The sequence below is a fragment of the Numida meleagris genome, chromosome Z (assembly GCF_002078875.1).
Source record: "Numida meleagris isolate 19003 breed g44 Domestic line chromosome Z, NumMel1.0, whole genome shotgun sequence".
Taxonomy (NCBI): Eukaryota; Metazoa; Chordata; class Aves; order Galliformes; family Numididae; genus Numida; species Numida meleagris.
The window spans coordinates 44,381,884-44,401,522 of NC_034438.1; the positions used below are offsets into that span (position 1 = coordinate 44,381,884).

The 19,639-nt window shown below is 38.5% G+C and overlaps 1 protein-coding gene across 2 annotated transcripts in view; it reads right to left on the bottom strand.

The window, feature by feature from the left end:
- The window catches only part of ROR2 (receptor tyrosine kinase like orphan receptor 2), a 176,951-nt gene that overhangs the window by 8,181 nt on the left and 149,131 nt on the right, over positions 1-19,639 (bottom strand). Inside the window, exons 5-6 of one of the 2 annotated variants that reach the window (XM_021380705.1) lie at positions 4,822-4,949; positions 801-1,115 (exon numbers count right to left, since the gene is read on the bottom strand). In XM_021380705.1, the coding sequence (XP_021236380.1) occupies positions 801-1,115; positions 4,822-4,949 (443 nt within the window). The remainder of the gene's footprint in view (positions 1-800; positions 1,116-4,821; positions 4,950-19,639) is intronic. The other variant, XM_021380706.1, reaches the window with a different exon arrangement.

Sequence of the window (19,639 nt, forward strand, 5' to 3'; positions counted from 1 at the left end):
CCCATCCCTTTTGCGTGATTTGGTTCTCCCATCAATTTCTGAGTTAATTCTCCTTCTCAGCTACATCAGGCAATTGCCTCCCAAGGACACAGCAAGCATGGCTACTTTTATGCCATTACCCCGGTCATAAATCTGGGTTCAGATAATGGATATTCAGAATAACGTTACTTAGAGCTTTAGGCATCTTTAGTCTCTAGGAGCTTCCCTGTAGAACATTTTAGGAGGATTGTGATTAATTGCTAGGAAATGGAGTAGGCAGAAAAACTGTCATCACATAACAATCAGTAACTGAACAATCCTTCTACTCCTGGATGCAAATACAAATCAAATGAAGTGAGATTAATGTTTTCTGCCATCCTGTGTGGGTGAAGAAAGACAACTAGACTCCAAGCTTGATTTAAAGAACTAGCACTCGTGGATTTCTTCACAGACAGAATGAACATTAATTTCTTAACAGACTTTTTCAATTAAGCTTCCACAGCCTACTTAAGGTTTATTGACATGTAAACAGAGCTTGCAAATAGCAGTGTGGGAGGACTTATCCAGAAAGTTAAGAACTAAGTGAGCACTGAGGGACAGTATGCAGGAAGGGAAGACTGCAATGCCCTGCTTCCCTTAGCACAGCTGATTGAAACCTGTTGTGTGAATATAGAGTTTCATAGCCAAGTGTAGTTGATGCAACCCTTTGGAGTGCAAAGCACCATCCTTTGAGCTTCCTCACCACCTTAACTGTACCTTAAAACAGTGCAAGATTATAGTCACTATGAACACTACACAAAATAGGTAGCACACTGGCTTACATCGGCTGAGTCTCTCCACAGGGATACCAATCCTTATGCAGTTGGCAGCTTCCAAGGTGTCAGGTCGTGGGAGATCCTCACACTTAGGCAACTGCAGCTGCATCAATATGAGGGGGTTTGACCTAGCGATGTTGTACTCCTGTCTACACAGATCATTTTCTAAAACTTCACACTCATCTCGGCACAGTTCCCGTGGTTTCGGGGTCCGGGAGCGCTCGTCACACAGAGGAAACACAAAGTGGCAGAAGGATGGTATAGCAAACTGTGAGCACTGGTCAGACAAATGCGTGGAAGTGCCAATCATTGTAAATGCAGCTGGAAAGGAATAAAGGTACTGTTTAAGCATTAATTCACACTATGCATGAGAAGAAACATAATTTTTACATTGTTTGACTTTAACAACTTTCACCTTCTCTTGATGGTCTGAAAGCCTACTGAGGAGCAGGGAAAGAAATGAGATCACTGCAAAGGACAGCAGACAAATGCAAAAAGAAAACCCTATGACATCTGCACATTTCTTGCAGAACTTCACTTCTTAGGAGGTCACCCACGTGACTACTTTTGAGCAAACTGTTGACATTTTATTAATTTTAACTTGAAAGAATAAATATCCAAGGCAAGAAACAACTGCCAGAATGCAGAATGTTCCCAAAGTTTCTAGTTAGATACAATTTGAATGAGGATAACTTAGCTTCTCCCTCCTCTAGATGTTTTGATCAATATACAAGTGTTTTTCAGGCCTTGACAGGCTTGGTATTTGGAGAGATGTTGTCCCTGGCAGATAAGGGAAGCTAAATGTGCAACAGTAATCAATGTCAGCATACTGATCACATTAAGATGTGTTTTATGTTGGGTAGGACCTTGACCTTCCCCTTCAGCTCTCACTGTCTACACATTAATATTTATCTGGGAGTTTTCCTGCATGTTTTTTAAAAATGGACAAGTGAACACATGCATTATGTATCTAGGGACAAATCAAGCTTTAAATACAGGAGCATTCATTCCCACACTGGAAAACATCACTTTCAAGCGAGGTTTGCTAGACTGCACATCCCACCAATGAACACTGTAAAGAGAAAAGAAAATTAGTTGAAGTCATTCAGCAGCCTAGTCATAATCTGCCAATCAGTTCTTTCCCTCTTGTTCAGCTCTCTCCCTTCCTACCATCTACCTCCAGCTGCCACTTGCTACGAGAGAGCCTCTTGTCTCTTCCTCAGCATCACACATGCAGCAGCCTGAGCTCCAGCCTTTTATACTGCCTACATCTTTTCTTGCTTTAACACAGGAATGTAACCTTTCATCAGCCACACACGGAATACTGCATGCAAGCACAACATCAGGCTGTAAACAACAGCTGTGAGGTGAGCTTGTCCATAAGACACGGAGAAATTAAACTTGAAGGAGTGAAGCAGTCACAGCTGGCTATCTGAAAGTTTTGTGAAGAAGCTATGGAATCTAGATTGGCATAAGCAAAGAGTACCTCATTTACAATCATGGCCATATTTTGCTGAGAGTTGTTAAAAGCAAACAGGGCTGTATAGTAATGCGGTAGCACAGAAGCAAGACATGCAAATAAGGCAGGCAAACAGGAGCAACCTCTTGATTACTGGGTGCAAAAGGGCAGGCAGCAGAACTGGGAACAAAGCCTCAGCAGCACTGAGCATCTCCCCACTCAAACCGTCTATAGTGTTGTCATGTTTCTTGTTCTTCAAAGAATGCCAAAAATGGCCCAGAAACACCATTAGTCACACATGTTTTCTAAGCTCCTTTCTCAAAGCTTGATTGCTCCTACAAAGCTATTGTGCACCTTAGAATTTATGTCTATATTTCCAAGTGTCTTTCCAGATTGCCTCTTTCCAAACTGAAGACTCAAAGCAGAGCATCTGAACAAAGTACATGGGAAAGATGTAGACAGCATCTAAATGAAATATGTGGGAAATATGTGGAAAAATTAAAGTAACTAAGGGGTTTGATTTTCAGCGAAATAGACATTGACCAGCATGGCAAAGACATTGCTAATTACACATATCCACTGGTCAGGGTTCAGGTCTATGCAACCTTTATTGCTGGCCTTCCAATCTGTTGAGTTTCAAGTTTTTCCATGTAAGCATCCTTCTGCTTTTTTTAAAAAAAAGGCTCAATTCTCACATAACCACATGGCTGCGACCAGGCACAAGTACAGGCAGTAGAGATATAGTGAACATATTTTACACAACAGCACAGCAGGGAAATGAAAATCCAGAATGAAAATTCCCCAGTTACTAGGTCTGTAACTTTTTAATGAGGTCTTAGTGTTGGACAGTAGGTGTCACTGTTATCCAGTCACTTCCCAGTGTGGCGGCTGGCACTGAGTACAAAGAGATTCCACCAAAAACTTAAAAAGCATAGGCAAAAGTACAAGCAAATTCTAAGAAGTTGTACAGCATATTTTTTATCTAACAAGCTACTGCAATGTCAAAAGTATCCTGGTATTTAGGCTGAGAACATTAACCTTGAAACACTTACTTTACATTTAAGAAGAGTTACAAGAACAAAGTGTAGTGTGAAATCCTCCACATTTATTTTGTGTAAAGCATTTGGTAAGTCCTTCAGATGTATATAACTTAAAAAAGTAGTACTATCCATGCTGTCTAGCTAGACACTAGGCAGCTGTATGTGGTGGTACACAATTTTTTTCTCTTAAAGAAGGTTTGCACCAGGAATTCTCCTCAAGTCTTATACAAAGAGTCCCAGTCCTCAGCTTCCAAAATCCATCAAAATCAGTGGTACTAGGGAACCACCAACCACATCACGAGTGTCCAAGCTGTGCGTTCCAGAAACAAATATCAACAATTATTTTCTGGAAGACATCATGATTTAATATTTAATTTTTCAAAAAAATTTGTTTTAGTAGGACATTATAAAAATAGTACACAGAGTTACAAATCTAATCATTTCAGATAAGAGAACATTTTCCAATTGCTGAAAAACATCCAATCAAGGCAGAGATGACTGAGGAAAATGTGGTATCAATACTATGAATTAATTGATGACAGAATGGTAAAATAGGCCAGAATTATAATAGAGTACAAGAGAAGAGAGAGGTGAATGAGTCATAAAAGCGCAAGGAGAGGTCAAAATCTGGGTTTCAGCAGCCCCAGTATCTGATCACCATATCCCAGAAAAAAACAGATCTGGATTTGTGGCTTGAAAATAAGCCTTTAAAGTAATGTCTTTGAAGTAATACCTTAATGGATAAAGAGCTGACAAGTAAAGTCAAGCTTTTTTTTGGCAACTAGTTGTGTTTAAATTCCAGATTCAATTAGATGGGCATATCTTCTGGCCTGATGCAAATATGCTCCTGCTGGACTGTGTTAATTCTCCATATATAATCATTTTGCTCTATTCCATGAACTCATTTCCTTGCTCTGCTTGTGGCTATCAGAATCACAGCTTATCAGAATCACAGTGATCAGTCTGATGAGTGAAGGTCCAAGGAAGAAAACTCATGTTGATATACAGCCCATTAGAGGTCATTCATGTTTTGGAAACAAATCTGTGAGTGCACACTGAAAAGATCAGAGGAAAAAGTCAGCAGGGGCAGAGCACAGGAAGGTCAGCTTTTGTTTTATATAAAGCAATGTGAAATACAGACTCTCCTGAGATAATGCATAGGAGAGGAAACCCGAGGGAAAAGCCATCATACAGAGAATAATTTTTTGTTACATCAGAAGGCATTTTATTTTTAAAAAAATCTTCTATTGGAACCTGTAAAGCAAAAAGTTTGAGTATAAACTATAATTTGTTAAATTTTTTTTTGTCCTATTATTTTACTTGAGGACATGGAAAGAGCTTTTATACAATAGTAGATATTCACCTTTCTCACTCCAAATTCTACTAACTGCAGAAGTGGGAAAACAGGTCATCTACTTCAAGCCTTAATATCTTAGTCATTGACTTACAAAACTGAAAAGGATGACAAAAGTGCTTGTATCGATATTGGATTGGTTTTCTGTCCTGCTACAGAGATGCATAAGCTTACCAGTAATTCGATTTTCAATTTCCCCTTGCATCTGTAGGGAGTCCACATAAATGGTCCTGTTTCCAATGATTCGTGCACACGCAATTCCCCTATATGGCTGACAGAAACCATCTTCATGGTAATCTTCTCTGCAAAAGACAGGTTAGGAATGTATAAGCAAATTTCTAGGATGGTATAAGGAAATAAATTTTTACAAAATATATTCTTATAAAAGGAGAGAATCCCAGAAGACTGTTAATGTGAAGCTGTTCAGTTCTCCAGATGAAGCTTTCTCTTCCAGTTCTGCCTGTGCTATCTCAGAAATATTAATGAGGCACATTGTAAGCAGAAAAAAGTAAAACAAAAACTGAGATTAATTGAAAAATCATATGCTAATAGTAATGGAGTTTGACAGATGAATCTACTAAAAAGCTGTTAGACTGAGACAGCAACAAAGAACTTTTTACGCTTCCCCATGTGCTTTTGCCATCTAACTGCATCCAGTACAACCAGGCAACAAGTTGGTTCTCTTCTCCTACCTTACTCTCTCCCCTTTTTCTTTCCTGCCGTAGTGCACAGCAGAAGAGACCTTGCCAAGCTTTAATTAAAATAAGGAAAAAATCTGAACTCTGAGTTAGGTAAACAAAATGAAAAGTAATCAAGGTTTCTTTTCCTCTCTCTGGACAGAATCAATGCCAAATTCCTCTTCCTACATATAATTTAATTCAGCTGAGTTAGTTTGTGAGCCAAGTTCAACTCCTTACATCATCATAAATATTTTGGCATAAAAGAACTAGCTTAAAGCCTTGGTATTCAACACAGCATCCTCAAAGCCCAAGTAAATAATACAGAGCCGATCTGTAGATCATAACTATTTGACCATTGCAAAAGGACACTTGTGAGGGAGCTCTCAGAGTGAATCTTCACAATACCGTGCATTTCCTCTGGTATGGCACAGGCAGTGTGCTAGGATTCACTAGCTTGAAGGATTCATATCACTCACCACATGAGGTACTGAAAAAAGCATAAAACATGATCTAGAAAACCATCAATCCTAGGACACTCCAAAACTTTCCTAACAGTCAGTTCAAACATTTGAGGTGCTCCACCAATACCAGCGATATTTGAAGTATTACTTCAATACTCTTCTGTGCTTTGTAGCTTATTTAAAATATCTTCAGATATTATTATTATGTTTTAGCTACACGTATTTCCATTCCTCTCTCTCTGTCTGCTATGGCTTCCTGGTAAAGCTCTTCAGGGAAATGTCCCCTCTATTTCTTAAGTTATAAACTTCTTGGATGTGGAAGGGTGGGCAGGGCTGTCCACACAGGGCAGGCAAAAGCTGGGATCATCAGTCAACACCCAAGCAGCAATCCCTCCTTTCCTCCTGAAAAGACGATGATCTGATCCATCACACAGCTGCTAGATGAAACATACTGACTTATGATATGAAGTGCCTCATGCAGTTGTCTAGATCTGGCCCTTATTTCCTATCACAGTATGATTGTTTCTTATTAAAAAACATTTTGTCTGAAAAAGTTGAAACAAATCCTGCTTCCAGAAAGAGGTAATTTGTATATTATGGCAGATGGAGTAAATGAGGCACCTTTCAGGCTCAATTTATTTCTACAGTGTAATTCTTTCACACTCATAACAAAACCTCCGATTTTGCAACAATTGCATCATGCCCGAGGGAACAAAAATATCAAAGTGATTTCTCTGTGACTGTTTTATGATCACTGACCATCTCAGTAGGAAGTAACCAATTCCCATAATGAGCTGAATGAATATGAAACCCCTATTTGACCTCTTTCTCGAGAATAAATTCATACTCCTACCCTGCAGAACAAAGTCTGCAATGTATCTAAGTGAAACTGTACCTTCCACTTCAGCGCTCAGGGAAGGTTTCTCTTGCCAGCACAAAAAAAAATCTGTAAAAGCTAGCATGTGTTTGGTGACAAAGGCAGTATGATCTCTTACTTAGCTCAGTTTATTTATTTCTGTCAAGAAATTCTAAACACAGTTTAGATACTATATATAAACACATATGCTCCCCTCTCCCATGATATAGTCAACTGCTGATTAAACTAAACTGGATATGACCATTACCATGGATGCAAGCAAAAGTAAACAGTAATCTGATGTCAGATACTCTGCCTGAAGCAGAGCTCTTGCTCTATGTGTATCTTACCCAAGTCAGAGTAGTCAGTGAGTAGAATGTGGTCAGTACTACTGATGAAAGGGACAAAGTTATGTTAGTCTTCCGAGCAAAATAGTTGATTTTGACAAAGCTGCAGTAATGACAGAATGGACAGTCTCCTTACAGATTGCTCTTTCCCTGTGCAAATGAGTACGTGGCAAAGTATTTGCAGCAAAAAGCAAGGCATAGGAAATTTGATAAAATAGTGCAGGAGAAGCAACATGCTCAGTTCAAACAGGAGGCTTTGGAACCATGTGCTGTTTTGATTTGTGTTCTAAATCATATGCCAGCAATTCAGCTGCTGATTAGAGTTTAAAGCTGCTGAAAATAGGCAGAAATACTGATTCTTCAATTTCCTTCTCCTTGAGCTTTGAAGTCTGCTCTGATCAAGAACCCTGGTTCCTCTTCCTAAAACCCCAACTTCTATTAGGATGAATGCCATTAGTTTTCCAGGCTCAGAAAGTGATCTTATGCCAGAACAATAACGTTAAAAAATAGGTTTTCTAATACAAAGCTAAAGCAGGAAAACCTCCTATTTAGAGAACAAACAAATAAAAGTAGTAACAGTGTTTTTATTTTTATGTACAATACAGTGTCTATCTAAGATTAACCTTGCTTAACAAGCCTGGAAACATAAGGAAGAAGTAAGCACTGGTAAGAAATCTACACGCTCCTTATCCCACACACACTGCACCACCCAATTAAAAACAGTATGCATAGAAGAAGAAGAAGAAATCTGTATAAAATGGCAAACTGAACAGACGAGCCATGAAAAAGAATGATGAAAGCTCTGTGGTGCAGTGCCTATTGAATCTCCTCACTGTGACAGAAACTGTGACTTCCAGGGACATGTGGGTCTGTAAAAGAGGTATAAGAAGACCTAGGTTCCTCTGAATGGGAATAAAACACAGAATGTGGCTGGGAATCTCTCTAGATAGAGATATCTTATGAACGGTTTGAATCCAGGCCTGTTGCTTTTCAGCTGTCAGGAGATGAGACAGATGTTCTGGTGCGGGACATGGTCTCTGATGAGATGCCCCTCAGGACCTGAGGTCGGGCTGCAACAAGCAGCAGCTTTGCCTTATATAGTTTGAAAGAAATGTTATTCAGGATTAATGGCTTTCTTTACGTACAAACTTTACCATGTAACAACTGTACCAGAGGTTACGCAAAAAAGAGATCATTAGGTGAAGCTGTCCTCCAGAAGCACACAGAGACAAGTCCAGGGGTACTGCATGTGTTGCAAAAATCACAGAGCATTGCTACCCCTTTGTCATGGTTTTGTGATTTTCGGTTGTTGGTATTCCACATCATAACATCATGTAGTGTATGTACCTGGTTCTCAGAAGAGAAGGACTACTACATTCCCCAAAGTACTTTTCTCCTCTGTTACCATTTCCGGCCAGAGGGAAAGCATAAAAACCTGCAGATCATGAGACCTCGTTCCTTCTCTTTCCACCCGTCTCTCGTCCTGGCAGCACCTTGCTCCCCAGCCGTCTTATCATCGGTAGTAGAGTAAGGCCTACCTTGATTTTGTACATTCTCTCTCTCTGTATTGGATTTATCAGCTTAAATTGTAATTATATTGTATTATAGTACGTTGTTTTGCATTCTGATATCTTATTTAGTAAATTAGTTTCTTTCTCCTCAGATTGTTGCCGCTGTTTTTACTCTCAGGCCCATCTCCTTACCCTTTTTTCCCTTTTCCCTTTCCCGGGGCATAGGCCTGTGGGTCCCCCGTCCCATTCGTCACAGAACCGGGATGAACACCCGTTGTCACCCTTGCAGTAAGCATTAATTTCAGAGCATTTAATTTCAGAGGTGACAGAGGAAGAACACCCATCAAAAGCGTATGGAAGAAAATACCTAGGAAACAAAGAGGCTTTTCTAAATGGAAAGTCTGAAATGCTGAAAGAATACATCTGGGTATAATTCACTGTATGAAGTCTATGTAACACCATCTATTGTATGCAGCTGCCACAGTCAAGTAGGCCAGAGGGCAAATGAAACAAAAAAAGTCCCAGTAAATAAAAGGCAATTGTGGAAATTCTGTTCAATACTAAGATCATCTTGTGAACCACGTAAGTCTAATGAGGGCTTTCAGCATGTATTTCATGCCCCTGCAAACACAGTGAGAGTTGATCTACTACTTGTATTTGCTCATGGAAGAAGTACTTGAATGTATATATCAGCACAATATAGATGCAGATTAAAACACAAGCAGGCCCAGAGAATTCTCTGTAAGAATGATGGTTAACTACAATGATTAACACTGAAAATTAAGTAACTAGAAATCAGCTCTCGCACAGAAGCAAGCTGGAGAAGGGGAAACTAAACAACTTGCAGTAAATAAAGTAGTAAAGAAACGTAATTAAAAGGGTGGGCTTTGCAATTATTCTAGCACTGAAAGTTATACTCCGGTAGTTACCTAAAATTGATTTTTTTAGATACCACAGCTATGCAAAATTGAAAAATTATTTGTTCAAAGAATATTTGCGTTTAGTCAAAAACACCAGTTCATCAGTTTTCTAACTTCTGACTCCACTTTGCGATTTTGATCCAAGTAAGATGACAAAATTCTTGAACGTCCAAGATAGATAGTCAGATTCAATACACGTAAAAAAAGCCAGTCTACACTTTTAATAAAGCTGACAAGTTATTTAGTTTGAGAGTAACTTGTTATTCAAATAATAAACTTAAAAGTTATTTAGAGGGACCTACAATAAAAGAAATTTCAGCGTTTTGTTTAGTTAAAGAGGTGAATCACACTGATGTGCGGGAAAGGTGTTTCAAAGTGCTGCAATAAAACATTAGGGATTTCTGTCTTTAACACATGGATATAGCCATGGTTTGTTTACAGTGCACCTCAAACAGGGAACTGTTAAAATCCAGTACTACAATCCTCGTAATTTGTTCCCTCTATTCTTGTCATAACATTTCAGAGGAGGGATCACTTTTCTATGGCTAAAATGAGTTCACACATCATAGCATTCACTACCTCCTACTAATACAGGTTCACACTAGAGAGAAGAGAAACATACTACCTTTATCATATGTTGTCTCATTTCTATACAGTTTTCTTCCTGTCAAAAATATAGTAAATCTATATTATTATTATTGTAGAAAAATACCCAGTACTTCCAGGTCAGGTTTGTATACTGAAATTTTTGATAACAGTATTAAAGGAAAGCAAGTTTTTAATTCAGTTTGTTGTTTCATCATGAAGAGTATTGCTTTTTAAATAGGGTATAAAATTGTTCCTTCTCACAAACCCCATAATGTACTAAGGAGATCAATAAGAGTTAACACTACTGACTTGTGAAGCAATATGACTAGGGTATAAATATTTGATTGAGGAAAAGAATGGGATTTTTTAAAAGTCATATTGGCTTAATTGTTCATCCATTGAGGAGGGTTGGGCTAATGCCAGGTGTTCCTGACATTACTCATAATTTCTGCCTATACAGTAACAGGTACAGATGAACTGGAGACCTTGCTAAGGTTTTCAAAACACAGGTGTACAGGAAAACCTGAGAAAAAAAAACAACACACAAACACACTAAAAAATAGCATTAGCACCACACTTGCAGAACTGAGTCCCACTTGAAAAAGCCAAAGAGGACAGGAAAAGGATGACAGGGAAAACATCAGTGCTGCAGCAAGGCCTTACCTATCTGGAGGCACCTTTGGCCAGTGCCGCAAGGAATGGCACATGCTTCTTTCTCTACCTGCTCCCATGCTCAGAACAAACAGCTCCATTCTCTGGCTAAAGGTCTATCTGCAGATGATCCACCTTTCCAGCACAAAAAATCATTTGCTTACACATCTTCACTAGCATCTAAAATTAGCACTCTTGGGATCACAGAAAATAGCCATCAAAGTAGTTAAAACATCAAAGAGACGTCACTGAAGATGGATATAAAAACTTTTTCTGTTCACTGAAGGACTATAGTAAATAGTGTCAGTAAAGGAGATTAGTGTTAAAAAGTCAAAAACTAACAGGTGGGAAAATTTGTATATATAGTCACAGCTGAGTTGAAGTCAATGGACCTATGACAATTTACACTCACCAGGGATATGACCCATGAATTTTGCTACCAGATGCTCACTGAGCCTAACAACATTCCCCTACATCTGCGATACAATTTAGATAAATACTAATGAGTAACATTTATTTTTGTGCTTTTTATCTGAGAAAAAAATGAAACAAGACAGAAAACCTAAAAAAACAAGGTAATTAAAGTCACAGTAAAAGAGCAATTGTGCTGAGTGTGATTTGAATATTTATCTGCTAGTTGCTAAGAAGTATGTTGTGAACTGAAACTCTGGATTCAATGTCCAAATAGAAAATTAGAATTAATCCTTCTTCCACTGATTCTCCTAAATGATGAATTTGTTAATCACAGTACTCAGGGTAACATTTTAAACCAGGTAATAGATGAATTAGAGAAAAATAAGTTGTCAGACAGCAACTTCTAAACAACCTTATTTTTAGCCTACTGCAATTATTTCCACAACTGATCATAAAAGTTATGTTTTAAAATGCAAAACTCAGATTTCAAAGTCTTTCCAAAATTAATTTTAAACATATATTCAGAAGCTGTCATGAAAGGAGGATACTTCTAATACAAGGTACTTAAAAGGCATTAAAACCCAAAAAAGAGGTTGTTGTCAATAATGTTTAAGCGCATGCCTCCACTGGATCATAAGCCAAACTGCTCTATTCAAAAGGCCCTGCCTTACATGAGTGCCAGCACTCCCACTTGCCCTTCCAGCAAAAGCTACTGTTTTTAAAGATTTAAGTGGATTTAAATCCATGAAAATTAGTGTTTACTACCCTTCTTTCACTGGATCATTCTCCATCACTCCTGTAACAAAATACACTGCCTTCACTAGAAAAATGTAGGAAAGAATCAAACATATACAATAGTGGCAAAGTGTGCATGACATAACACCACATCCTACTGGAGTTTAAGGGTATCTTGCACACTCAGGTATTTATCATTGTATATTTACAAGAGGTTTCACTGCACCAAAAAACAGTGCTGTTCTCAACTACAGTATCCACCTAGGGAAGTGGAGACATAGGGGGCTGTTGCTACTGAAGCCTGTGTAAAATAAACCAAATGACTCCACAGAAATACAAGTTACTGTGCTGTTCTACCCATGACCCAGCACAGAGCAACAACTCCAGTTTTTGCAATATCTGCTTAATCATTTAAGCCATTTGTCAGGAAACAGAATATAAATAATTTTGACATTTGTAATGCAGATTGTCCATCATGAAGATGAAAGAAGCAAAGCTAAACAAAAACACCTGCTTTATAAATTTCCACAAGGAAAAAAAGGTTGTTCCTGGATGCATTACCAGCCATCATCCTCTGACAACTGCAAACTCTTTTTCAATTTCTTTCAATTTACTGACATGGTATTTTTTTTAAGTTCTCCCACTGCTTTCATAGGTGTCAACAAGCTGGGACAAAATCTGAAATCATGAATCAGCTGGAAATCCAAGGGAGGCTGCCAGTCTGCTTTTTCGAGAATTCGGTATTTTCAGCAAAAACATATCTGTTACCATTAGGGTTACTGAAGAATTTAAAAATGAAAAAGCTTCAGAAAGCCAGTCTCAAAATATGGGAACATAGACCTGGTCTTGCAGCATTCCAGCTTTTTGCTTACCAAAGAAATCACAGAGTCTCCCTCCACGCTTTTTTTTTTCTTTAAAAACAAGCTATCTTTCCTGGTTGTTAAGACTGTGTAATAAATTGTCTCCCTCTAACAGCCCTGGGGAAAAGCTGTAGGACCAATGAGCCTTTCACGGAGCCTCTAACAAAGAGCTCCCTGTTTCTCCCACTGCCAGAAAACAGAATTCTTCCTCACTTTTTATCTGTCCTTCTCATTCCATGCCACCCCTCAGCAAGTATACACAGCTCAGCTCCACAAAGATCTTGGAAATGTTATATTATTGATCATTTCATTAAAATACATTGACAGGATTTTATATGAATGCCTGTCTATGACAAGTAGGAGGTAGAAAGTCTTGAGAGAAAAGAAGACTGGGAAAGCAGGTCAAAAACAACAGCCATACAAACCCAAGGAGAAAAAGGCTACAAGAAATACAATGGAATTATTTAAAAAAATAAATATGAAACACCATGGAAATGTCTCAAGGTTTTATTACTAGTGTTATTTTTAATGATGGTGAATATAGCAGTTTTCTGTAAAGCATTTCTTCACTTTTTTAATGAAGGTAAAAAAGTTAAAACACTCTTGTGAAAAATGGTTTTTAATCATTTTAATTGAAAATTATTTCAGAATTTAAAATGTTCTACCTAGGCAGGTCCAAAAATGAAAGGAACCATGTGGATATAATTTTTTTCTTCCTTTTTATTTTTTATTTTTTAACATAACAAAGGTGGTTTTGCTATTTCAGATAAGACAGAGATAATATGTCTGATTGCAGAAAATACTGCAGCATCAATTTAAGGTTACATAATTATATGTATATGTAAGTGTTCATCTTCAGAGTTCTTCACAGATCAATTAAAACTTAAAATTAAAACTACAGTAGCACCAACTGTTCATATCCACACAGTATTAAAATGTCAGTTTCACAATAATTTTTCCAGTCTTAAGAAAAAAAACAACTGGCATATTCCGTTTATTAGAAAACCCAAGCACCCAGTACAGGACTTCTTTAGAAGCATCTAAGCATTAATATGAAATACTTGTTAGTTTCTCTGATACTTTTTATGGATGAAACAGGAACTACTTATTGTAGGCAACACTGAAGAAAATCACAGTCTGAGAACACTTCCTAGTGCTAGAGGCTGTTTTCACAGCTACTCATCATAGAAAAAAATCAGAGCTGGAATCTTCCAAAGATCAAAATTTACACCTTTTAAACTTCAGAATATGTGGTTCAGGTGTTTTGAAAAACAGGTCCTGAGAAAAAAGACTATTTTTGTCATTAAGAAAAAAAAATAAAAAGCACAAGCCAAACCAAAACCACTACCGTGAAAAAGAGTATCCATTCGATCACAATGCTATCGTGTTCCATGCTACTGAACAGACACCTGAGACGTGCTGGGACATGCCTTTTATTGAGCCAATGAAACACTACCCAATCTGTCCAGCCTGTATGTCATTTCCACCCCTGTGTGCTCAGCCCAGCCTATGAGAGTGCAGACAGTAAGTTCTGCAAATACCCAATCTACAGCAAACTTTCCAGAGTGTGCGAGAAAATGAAACATTTTGGCAACCGTGTCATGGCTGAAGCCTAAGGTTATATGAGGCAATTATATGAGGAGCTTGCTATGGGCCCAGGAAGACAGGGGATATGGGCATAGGAGGAAGTAGCAGGTTGGGTGTGCATAAAGGGGCTTCCACCAGAAGAGTGCACAGTTCTCCTTAATCTGGCGCAAAACTTAATATTTTTTGTCTCTCACTATTAATTTCTGCCAACTTATAAGTATGTGCCTTCTCCTCAGGGCTGGTCTGCTCTGAAGACAGTAGCCTGTTATTACTGCTATCCGCTCCAGCAACAGAGGTCTGGCTGGTATGGGTAAGGAATCCAGACTTCACAAAGTAATTCTGGTGTGTCATCATGATTCCACATAATAGGATTGTTGATTTTCTCCAGATTAGGAAAATTAGCTTCTTCTACACAGAAAACTCTATGCCAGTTACTATCAAAGCCTCTGGAGTTCTCAAAAAGAAAAATGGACGTGGGTTCCTCTGCCCAGCCACTGGAAGAGGATAGGAAGGAGCCTCTCTTGGCTCAGCAGCAACATCTGTTGGGCTGGTGGCACAGCACCATGAAGCACCCAAATCTGCTGGAAGGTCCGTGTATCTAGCCAGGCCTCACGCACCCCTAAATGACAATTTCCCCATACTTTTCTTCCTTTGAACTTTAAACCACTTACTGAATGTTTACCACAACTCATTTACTTTCACCCCGTTTTTTTAATTTTTCCCACTCATACACTATTAATGGCTAAATGTCTTTTTCAATTAAAGTCTTCTAAAAAATGTAATAACTAATACTGCATTATGTCTTAGGCAAAGCAAAACAATTAACATGCAAAATTCACTGTTGCAATTTGTTTTCATATACCACACACAGGATGCTACACAAACATTATTACATGATAGGATGTGAGCAGCAATTCTAGCCACACCACAGCTCCATAAATTAATCTGATTAGGCTTGACACTGATAAACTGTCCATTAATAAAAATCAATAGAGAAAACTCAATTAGGAAATAATGTATCTCCTAAGTTTAGCAGTCAGGACTTAGTTAAGAAGATCGTATGAATGCTGATATACCTGTCACTCTGAGTGACAGAAAATTTACAAGTCATCAGACATTGCATTGTCTTGAAACTACTGAGTATGAAGAATATGTTTTTAAGTAACAAGTAATAAACTGAAATCTATTACAGAAGAAAGCAGAAAGGCAGTCTGCATTCTTCCTCCCAGAAGCACAGGTTTGTTCCTGTGTGAAGCAGACCCAGTGCTGGAGTAGACTTCTTTTGTCTGGAGGGAAACTTTTAAAATTAACACTGTATCATATACAGTTTCCCTTACCCCTCTGCTCATTGCTTTGCAATCTGAAACTACTTTACTGGGATGATGTGGGTGAAAAAAGAGCTTTTTTCAAGCATATTTTGTAAAACCACCAGATGACAACACCAGATTTCTATACAGAGGCCATCCTGCTGAGACTTACCTACTCCATAGAGCTAAAGCAACTGATTTACCAATATGAAGGATAGTATGGTAAGGTGGGTGGAAATGAAAATAAAAGCTTTAGGGGGAAAAAGACCTGTGTCTGTATGTGAGTACATAGGTTTAAAAACAACCTTCTGTAATATACTGTCTGTCTCCTACATGAAGCAATCCTTTTCCTCTTTTGTGTTATTATCAGATTTATCAACATGAGAAATGGAACACTTAGGAATGACTTTTCTTAGAAGCATGAGAGAGACTGTGGCTGAGCTTCTTGCCATTTTATTTTTAGAGTAGTATTACCTCAAAGACTTCAGATTTTAGAATTAAAAGAGTAGTATAAATTTAAAAAAGCAAATTTCCTTACTGTTTTTTTTTTTTTTTGAAACAATGCATTTTATCACACTTTGTGTTATTTAGTTTTGAGGTGAAATGTTTCAATTCTATTGGTTTGTGCTTCACCTTTTCTCAAGTGTACTAAATAAATAAACTGTTTGTTAGGATCTTCCAGGCTGAAGCAGAGAACAAAATTATACAAAAGTTAAGGAAAAATGAACTATAAAGCTATAAAAATTGAAAGGATTATTTATGGTGTGGCATTACAACATTAGCTTATTTTGTTAAATTACCCACTTTCCATTAGAATAGTGTTCCTTTACCTTAGAGCCTAACTACAATATTCACCCTTTCCTTGTATGGACTCAGAAGCTGTTCGGTGCCCTAAGGAACTCTACTTACGCACAGCGTGGCATCCATTGCTGACAGGAAGTCTCAGGGACATTTAACTGGCCTTTTGTACTACATACAATAAATACTTTGAAAGTCATTTAAGCCACTGAATCAAAGAAAGAAGGGACAGGAGAGAGGGAGGAAGTAAAATGAAAACGAACTAAAGATCCCTGGTTATACCAGGGATGTCCAACATCTGCAAGTACTACTTGCCAAAAGCCCAAAGGCCATTACTACTTTGAATATCAATTTACGTAAATCCTTAAAAGGATCAACAGATGTCTTCTTCTGATTACAAGTTCTTTGGTAGTTTAATATAAATTGCTTCACTGAGATGCCCAACCTAGGCACCTGCTGCTAATCTTGAATTTGCTGGAAGAGGGCAAATTGGCATCGCATTTTTACAAACTCAGAGCTGTATGCTGCTCTTGGCCATACATGCACATCTCAGAGCTTCTCTGCAGAGTAGGAAGGAGGCTGTCTCAGCCCACAAACTGTGGGTAAATTCTCCCTATGCAAACCATCAACTATCTTTAATATCCACCTATCAGTTAAACTTCTAAATTTTGGAAAGCAGATCTTTTAGGAAAGAGAAGGTTCATGTGCTTTGTTGTACTGCCTGCTTGATTCCCACATATAAAAAACAAAGTGGTATTCATTACATTTATTACGTGTTCCACCCATTTAAAAGGATGATATTGCTGTACAGCTAATTGCAAGCGGGAAGGTGCTTCCTCAAATTTAACCCAAAGTCAGCTTAGCTGTTAAGGGCAGACAAAAGTGTAATTAACTGCCACTTCTTCCTAAGCTGTTTAGAAGCCTTGACCAAAAGCAAGGAAGTCCTGTAAGGATACCCTCTTGGCATTGCAACCAGGCTCTCACATACTGCAGTGCAAAACAGCTGCATTACACCATAAGGCTCAGGGACATTTGATTTCTATAATATGACAGAGAAGGTACAGCTTTTCTGGAAGTCTGTTTTTACTCACTTTTGCATGTGTTTGGCATAATTTTGTGGGGGTTTCTGAACACTTTAGACTAGTAAATGTAACTGAATTAAACAAATTAATAGTTAATATTTTAACTATTTTTTTCAGTGTTCCCTCTGAACTTCTTTCCTCTGTTCTTTCGTCCCTTTAAAAGGAAGGAAAAGCCAACCATTTGCAATAGTTTATTCAGATAACAAGTTGCAGATAATACAGACACAGCTCCTGGCCTCCCATACGTATCTCAGAGTCACACCTGGTAGGACAGACTCTTGGCTCAGAGAAACCTAATCTCTGCTCTGCAGAGTAGAAAGAAGGTTGTCCTACCCATATACAGTTGTGTCTATTCCACAGTGTTAATCATGTTAGTTACAGTACACACTTAATGTTTTAATTAATTTTCTAAGTCCATGTTGAACTCATACTTCTGTCACTACATAACATAGATCCTTCACCATTTAATCACCGAAGATTAGAAAACGTGTAAATGGGAGATTAAAGCCAAGGAAATAATGTAATATGGGAAGAAGCCAGAATCCGGTGTAGTCCAAACTAACCCAAACCAGTACTTCTGCCTTGAATTACACGTACTTGAGGTTTTTCATGAGAAAAAAAAAATGGTATTTTTCAAAACCAAAAAAGTAGGAGTAGAATAAAAATTTCTCCATTTCCATTACAAGACAGCTAACTACACTTCTGAGTCTATGGTACAGCTCAGGACAGAACGAATGTTCAGTTACAGACTTATTTGTGACAATAAAATTATGAGCCCTACTAGGATACCACATAGCTGGAGTAAAGAAAAACAATTGCTACACTAAAAAATTACATTCTAAAGTAGATAAGACAGAAATACGACATGAAAAAAGAAGAGTTATGGCTGACTCACTGAAGCATTGTTGTCTACAAATTTCTGGTCTTGGCCTAGGCAATTTGCCAAAGGACAGTTAAATAGGTGGACCAGTAGATCTGCAGCGGTGGATCAAAATTCTCTCATAAGAGCACCTGCCTCACACCAAGGTGAAATACAGCCTTCCCTCCAATCCTGAAATTAAAAAGGAAATGAACACACAAGGGCTAGAAGGAAACTGCAGCACGTTCCAGCCAGATCCACAAACTGGATTGTGAGGGAGGCAGGAAATCTGCCAAGGCAAACATGTACTGTTTAACGTGGACCAGCCTGAGATAGTTTTTTGCCTCAGTTCCTCATTTGTTAGATAGGAACAATATTCCCAGCTTTCAAGAGAAAGAATGCACCCTAAACATTCTGAAGTTATCTGATCTCTAATAGTGGAAGGCACAGAAATTCTGAGGATTGACCATATATCCATTTGATGTACAAGAAACGGAGAAACAAAGGTTAAACAACTTGCTGCAATCACACCTGGAGACAGGAGCATAGCCAGAAATTGAATCCAAACCTCTAAAATTACAGTCCAGTGTTTTAACCACAAAATCCTTCTCCTTGCTTGATTAAAGCAGGAAACCAGAACACAAAGTATGTGCTTATTCTCTAATTTCAACATGATACCACAAATATCTATAGAAAAATACATATATTTCAAATATGGTCATCTCAGTCAAGTGTGTATCCTGCTGAAACGAAAGGCAAGCATTTTTCAGGAGTACCCTGTGTCACGGTATTGTCTAAGGGTCTGCGTCCGTGACAAGGGGGACAGGCCCGAAAGAAAAAAAAAAACGAGAGAAGAGGAAGGAAAGAAAAAAAATTGCCGGCGATAAGAGCCAGCCCCCGGGCGGTCCGGCGGCTAAAGCGGCAGAGAAGCCGCGGAGCCGCAACCTGGGAAGAGGGGGACCCGTAGACGGATTTAACACAAAAACAGCGGCACCGATCTGAGGAGGAACAACTAATTTTACTAAGTATATCAAAATGAGGCTAGTAGAATTATGATAGAGGGTTTACAGGCTGAAAATCTTACACAGTAAACTGCAGGAGGACCACGTGCTTTCTCCGCCGGGCTGGGAAGAACAGACCCCGCGTCCCCCACGTGGCTTCACCACCCCCTCTCCCGCAAAGACCCCTGGAGAGTGCACCTCCTCCCCTCCCCCTCAGAGGGCCACACCAAAAAAGGTAGTTTGCAGTAACCGGGGAATTAACTCTTTAACTGCCCGTACCTTACATGATGTAATGATGTGGAATACCGACAACAAAAAATCACAAAACCATAACA